Here is a 7,229-nt window from a genome sequence, read left to right on the forward strand (position 1 = left end):
TTGGTGCAAATGTGCTATTTTCAGTCCCATTTACCCTCCCAAAACACACAGACACAAGCCTGCCTCTCTGTGACCCCTGAAAAATGATTGTACTGCTTTGATTGAGTTTTATTCCTTCCTGCCCTGGCTTACTTTCCTTGCACGGGACATCAATCACGGACTAACGCGACGTTTGTTTATCGCTCTGGAAAGGAATGAATGGCGCTGTGGACTTGAAGACAAAGCGCCTGGCCCGCCAGAGGCTGGAACGCATAGTGGCATCGGGGATAAGGGGTCCAGCAGGAGGGACGCTTGTCCGAGAGACATCACCGAAGCTTGTGCACACGCGCAGAGGTACAGCTCCTCCCCATACTCTTTTAATTAGGAAACGGCGCTGGCGTTTCGTCAATTATTATTTACGTTAAAACAGTTTTAAAGTTGATCGTGTCATAAGAAAGCCCATGTGATATTTGTTTTAGATTCCCTTTTCGTGCAATGTCTGCTAAGGGCTTTAAAGTTCTTAATATTGGATCGTATTTTTTTCTTCTGCATCCTGCGGTTCTGTGCCTTTCAAGAGAGATTTTGAAAAATGTGTGTTTTCTGTGTAGTAGAACATGTATGAATCCTCTTACTATGAGAAATAACATGCAGACGATCGTTTCTCTATCAACCCGTGCACTGCGTGTGCAGGGAGTGATGCGACCTACCAGGGATCCCATAACAGACCTGCGCCCTGACAATCTTCGAAATAACTTGAGGCTTCTTGGGGCAGACACAGGGATGGAGCTCTCTGGATTGGCATGGTCTACTATTGTGTAGCTAGTCCATGGGTAAAAGACGAAAATGCTTGATGAAAAATGTGTACTTTAGTGGAAGTACAAGTCCTCAAACGCCCTAGCTCACAAACTCATGGATGGTGTTTGCATACACTCTACATCGAAATACGTGTCACAATATGGAACCTTGTTTAGAAAAAGTTATGTTAGAAAACGTATATCTGACGTGTTATTAGTCATTTAAGATCGGAAACTTGTAGTCCGAGTTGCAATGATTATTGAAATGCGGAATTTAAACATCTGAACCCGCGTTATCTGTTCAGATACAGTGTTAAGCCATAACTCACGATTCCCACAAAATTGTGAAATATGACGTAGCACTCGTATTGAAAGTAAATGCGAGTTTCAACTTAAAATGACTAGGCATCTCAGCGTCTTAAATATAACCCCCAAGTAAATAACGTCTTAAACATAACCCCCAAGTTAATAATGTCACCCCCTATACCCTACAATATTCTACAGAGCACAGGTGGGCCTCTGGGAGGATGTGTACTTACTGCATTTCTCTTAGTGAAGCGAAGTGCCCTTTTAATAAGATCTATGGTGGGTAGTGTTAAAGTGACTCAACGAAAATGAAAACGGACGGGCCGGTTATTGTGGTTCGCCTTTACAAAAGGATCGGTTACAGTCCGAGGGACGTCTTTATATTGTGTCAGTTTAGTTGTAGACACACCTTTGAGCGAATTGAGCGCAACCCCTGCCTTTATCAACTTTCTGAGGGTGTGCTGGGCGTGACATGGAGGCAATCCTTCATGGGGCACCCTTTCTGTCCAATGCCAGCGAATAGCTGTGAGAGTTGGGAGCCCGTCGTCACATTATTCAGGGGCCCCATGATTTTTCGCTGCGATACTCTCTGGGTGAGGGAAACTGGACACCCTGCGGCCAGCTTCACACCCCTTCCTCTGCACGGGGCACGGTGTGCTCTGCTGCTGAGACCAGAGGCTCGGGAGAGCACCTCCTCTGTTAGAAATGTGTGCCCTAAGACAGAAACATTGTGTGATGCCCGGTGTGTTTAAGAGCCCAGACTATCAGCACCCCTGCTTTGTCACCCAGGAATAGATTGGCATCTCGTATGCCCGGAGTCAGAGTTCAGCCACGCCTGTTTGTTGTATTTTAATAGTGTAGTGATTTGTTCAGTTGTTGTAAGCACTAAACAGCAAGCACCAACATTTGAAAACAGTACTGTACTGGGCGACCCGCACACTTGACACGTTCCAGCGTACCGGAAACAAGCCTAGTACTGGACCTCAGTCTGAATTGCTCCAGCTAGCCTCAGTTTTCTGTTCCCTTTAAACGTATTTGCATATATAATGAATGCCTGTTTGTAGAAGTCCATATTTGTCTTCCTTAACACGCGTTATTGTAAAGGCGTCCTAATTGGATGATTGCCGTACACGCATTTAATGTGTTCCTTTTGTGAACCAGGAAATAGAGATGTTGCTGACATTCGGATAACATAACTTCAAAGGCCTGGGAGCATAAAAACGATGCAATAGGTGGTTGTGTGAGTTCAGCTTCAGCGGACAATAGCAACTACTGCAAAGTGCGGCATCCGAGAAAGCCAAGAGTTGAGCATTTTCCACTGTTAAAGATTGATTGAGCCCAGAGGACGCTGTAATATAACTGGGTACGTAGCCAAGAGTCGAAGGGAGCTATGAACCCCGGGAACACGCCTCTATATGTTGTTAAAGACTGCCTCGTGCACGTTTCCAAACGAAAACAGACTTCCGCGGGTCCGACCTCTTCACCTGTCTCCTTGTTCTTGGGCCAGGCTAGTGACTAGCACACAGGCAACAACAGGGGAGTAAACATGCATAGAACGGCCACAGAAAATAAAACCGGTCCTGTGTGCGTCCATGGGCACCTCTTGGTACCTGACTGCAAAGTGGAAGGGCGTTGTTGGCTTGGGAGATGGTTAGGCATCTGAAGCCATGCTACCCCGGAATTCTTCTCACACTTTCGAGTTAACAGGTCCCCTGGAAGCTTCTGCATGAATTAAGATCTGGGTACGTGAAGACGCTTTACGGGGACGCTCAAGTGATGTGCATTTCGATCCTAAACATGCATGAAATGCTCACATGTAATTAATAGTCGATCATAAATTGATACGTCTTTAGCACGTTCCGGTGTCTAGGTTGAAACTCGGGGGGCTAAAAGTATCGTTCTGCGCATGTTTGAGACCTGCGTAGACACGAGCAGTCATTAAAATTCCGCCTTGACCCTTCTACCTGCTTGTTCTGGCTAGACGAAATAGGCAACTTCCGTGAAACCTGTCGTGGACAGGAATCGTTTTTATTTAGCACTGGGTGAGTATGAAGTGCCATCTGTGTTGCCTTAAAACTAAAATTAATCTGCAATGCTCCCCGGCATTTTGCGAGGCATTCACCAGGTTTTTATGTCAACAAGTAAACTTATTTCGGCTGAATTCTGATAGGATCCTAAGGCACGAGACAGTCAGATGCTCGAAATTAAAATCTAAACACTTGCTTTTTTAACATCTCGGAGGAAGCGGCCGGTTCAGAAGTCACATCGGGTTCCCATCAGTTTTCACGGGCCTGGATTCCTCCTTTGACGAGGATTGAATTTCAATAACAAGCGAGAACAATTACGGCTAAGTGTTGTCTTTAGATAAGACAGCAGATAGGGGCTCCGCGTAATCTTGAAAGTTAACCGAGGGCTTAAACATCCATAATGATATAATCACCTTTCAAAGTCTGTTTGACAGTCCACATCATTGAGGAGGGATTGATACGGGCATTTCCTTATGGTCAGATTGGGAAAAGGGATTCCTCAGTAGTGCACTGTAAACTAAACAAGGTTTTTATTCAAACAAGGAAATAAGCAGATGGAAACTGGACAACCAATAAACCAAATCATTACAACATCCATTAAAGTTGTTATCGGGAAGAAAAAAAATGGGGGAACCTCCCTGCTATGAGAGAGGCAAAACTGGTGTGCGTCCTTGCAAGAATAGCCAGGCAGTGGGTCCAAACTGTAGACGTATAGACCGATATTTGGTATCGCTGTATGTGCATGTGGGCCCTGCAAACACTTTCTGCAAATCCTAAGGAACTTTACAGCTGTCGATGTCCCCACGCCTCGCTCTCTGCAGCTGTATACATGCAGGAGAAGCACAAAGAATAAATAACACAACGAACAACCCCAAGTGTTACTCCTCTGAGGGGATACGAGACCCTGTCTTCTGAAAACTGGCTTCGGGCACAGTGTAGCGACCCCAGGCCCCTTGTGCCTGATTTTAAATGTTCATCTACGTGAATATTCCGCCTCGCCGCGTGTCACCACGCAAACACACGTGGGCACAGTAAGATCGGTGTCCTGTAAAGTGCATTCCTCCCGCCCCTTCATTATTTTGCAAACATGTTTGTTTATTTACCAGTGAACCTGTCTCTTTCACCTGCAGTCGAAGCCTGGCTGCGTCGATCTGTGCGCACAATATAAAGTAATACCGGACTCTGCATGGCTATGGAAAATAGCAGACGTTCTTATTATTCAAGTAGAATGGTAATTTATTAATAAACAATGCAATACCTTCGGAATATTTCCAACAAAAAGGATAAATCGATAGAATCAGGATAAATACAGTTCCCTTTTTTGAACAGGTCAGTGTGTTAGGTAACACAACGTCAGCTTGGAAACACTGTCTGGCGTTTGGTCCGTAACATCCAATTACACATTAAAAATAAATTACTATTTTGCAATTTACATTTTGTAACAAGTCCTTCGCAAACGTGTCCCTTTTTTACTTTTGAAATAACACTTAGAATACAGTATTTCTCAAAAGCATGAAGAAACTTACGTGTTATTTGGAGCTAACACTGTTCTTTTTTTAAACAAACCAAGACATGCCTGATGTCCCTGTACATAGTGTTTAGCGAATGTTTTTGGCTCTCTGGGACAAGGATTAAGTCTGCAGAGCCCGTTTGTGTCAGAACTTGCTGCAGTCATAGACAAAGGCCCCCGAGGTTCGGTACAGAGACTGGCTGGAGGGGAAAGACATCTGACAGCTGCTGTTGCCGTTTACCGGGGAGTTGTTGAGGCCAAGCCGCTGCGACTCGAACATCTCCCGCACCGAGTGGAAGTTCTGCTGCTGCCCGGGGTAGGCGGCCGCCCCAGCCAGGTGGCCCAGGTCCCCCGCCTGGTTCAGGTACCAGGAGGCCAGGCGGCCCTGGTGCGGGTGGTGGCCGTCCTGTGCCGCGCCCAGGCCGCCGGCGGTGGTGGTGGTGATGGAGTAGTCGGGCAGGCCGTCGTCCACGGTGGAGGCAGCGGTGGTGGCCAGGTGGCCCGAGCGTTCTCCCGAGTACAGGCTCATGGCCTGCATGTTGCAGTGGTAGCTCCCGGCGCTGGAGCTGCTGTTCTGGCTGCAGGGCGAGCTGTAGAGGGAGCCCTGGCCGGGCGAGTAGTTGAGGGACAAGGAGGGAGGGATGCCAGTCCTGGGTGCGGCGAGGAGATCGCTCCCCGCGCCTTGCGGGGAGCCCCGCAGCGAGGTCATGATGTTATCCACGCTAAAGCCCTGGCCGTGGTGCTGCGGGTGCTGCTGCTGGTGGGGGTCGGGCCCTTCCAGGCTGAGGGAGCGGCCCGAGGGGCTGCCGCTGGACATGCTGCTGCTACTGTCCGGACTCTCGATCTTGGGCACGGGGTGCAGCGCCGGGGAGGCGGCCTGCGGGGGCGACGGGGCGCCATTCTCCGTCTTGATGTCCTGGATGCGCAGCGGCTGCGCGGCGCCCGGCTCCGACTGCTCCTTGGCCATCAGCGGCCGCTCCTTGTCCTCCTTGCCGGCCGGCGCCGGCTCCTTGGCCGCGGCGTCCTTCTTCTTGAAGCGCCGCCGCCGGCGCAGGAAGCTGCCGTTCTCAAACATATTGTACGAGTCGGGGTCGAGCGTCCAGTAGCTGCCCTTGCCCGGCTTCTTGTCGTCTCGGGGCACCTTGACGAAGCACTCGTTGAGCGAGAGGTTGTGGCGGATGGAGTTCTGCCAGCCCTGCTTGTTGTCGCGGTAGAAGGGGAAGCGCTCCATGATGAACTGGTAGATGCCGTTCAGGGTGATCTTCTTGTCGGGCGCGTTCTGGATGGCCATGGTGATGAGCGCGATGTACGAGTAGGGCGGCTTCACCATGTCCTTGGGCTGCATGGGCGGCGGCGGCGCCCCGCCGTACGGCCCGTAGCCGCGGCCCCCCGTGTACTGCTCGTGTTGCGAGTACATGCCCATGGGCGCTGCCATGCCCGTGTAGCCCACCGCCGCCGCCGCCCGGTAGTAGCTCTGCTCGCCGCTCAGGTAGGGCACCACCCCCAGGGGGCTGGGGCTGGACACGGAGTAGCGCGCCTGCATGGCCGCGGGGGGCAGCTCACCCTCTCCTCTCCAGAGCAGCTTGCCTTATGGTGGGGGAACCTCTCTTCGGCCCCCCCTCTGCCGAGCCCTCTTCAAGGGCAGCGGGGTGACAGTCCAGGGTGCCCGGCCACGCCGGCCAGGCGCAGCGCCCAGCCCCAGAAACTGCACAGAAACTTTCCCAGATCTTTTCCTGTGCAAGTTTTTCTTCCCTCTCCAGCCCGTCTTCTCCACCCAGATGAGTTAGTCCAAGTGCGCCAACAAGGGACTGGAGCTGAAAGGAGGCCCGAGGAAGAGCTTAGGGTCGGCAGGCTGCGCTCAGCTCCCTGTGGCATGTGTCAGTATCTGTGTGCCAGCCTTCCACAGGCGCTGCCTGCTCCGGGATGCATCGGGAAGAGAGAGATGAGGGCAAAAAAAACGGCTGAACTTTTGAGCATCCGTCACCAGGCTTAGGACTTTATTACGCTGCTCCACGGGCCAGGCGGCCCCGCCCACCGCCCCTCCCGAGAGCCAATAGGAAGCTGAGCTGAACTGTGAGTCCGCGAGAAGCAGTGGGTGAGACAGTGAACCGGGGCAGCTGGCCACACACGCTCCAACCCACCCCCGCCGCACACCGAGCCAACATGTGTGTCTGTGTGTGTCAGCCCTCCAGCGCAGGCAGTACCTGCGCCCTCCCTCTGCGCTGGGCGGGAGTCACCTGCATCATGAAGGAGCGCACTTAGTACTTACTCATGGTGAATAGGGGCACTGCGATAGAACGTGTCTCAATCAGGCAGAAACTCGTTGTTTACAAACTTTCATAGCAGAATCATTACTTTTCAGTGCCTTGAACGCTTGGCGCTGAAACGTGGGGCGATCTACAGGCCAGGTCAGGATTATAAAACCCAGCCAGGTCGACTCAGCCTGCCATCCTTCAGAGGTCGATACCTCGATGAACATTAAGATTGGTGGTGGCAACACCTGCTATGCACATGTGCGGCATGAAGTCCTACTTCACTCGGCCGTTCCAAATATGCCTTTTTTTACATTTCAGAAGAGAAGTCGACCGAAGTGCATTACTTTCTGAATAATAT

At 51.0% G+C, this 7,229-nt stretch overlaps 1 protein-coding gene across 1 annotated transcript; it reads right to left on the reverse strand.

Moving 5' to 3' along the window:
- Nucleotides 1–4,297: 4,297 nt before the first annotated feature.
- Nucleotides 4,298–6,597, reverse strand: FOXC1 (forkhead box C1). Its single transcript, XM_085607141.1, has one exon. It carries the CDS (start codon nucleotides 6,157–6,159, stop codon nucleotides 4,762–4,764), a length of 1,398 nt encoding a protein of 465 aa, XP_085463267.1. The 5' UTR covers nucleotides 6,160–6,597; the 3' UTR covers nucleotides 4,298–4,761.
- Nucleotides 6,598–7,229: the final 632 nt, after the last annotated feature.

Source organism: Triturus cristatus, chromosome 5_2, assembly GCF_964204655.1.
Source record: "Triturus cristatus chromosome 5_2, aTriCri1.1, whole genome shotgun sequence".
NCBI lineage: Eukaryota > Metazoa > Chordata > Amphibia > Caudata > Salamandridae > Triturus > Triturus cristatus.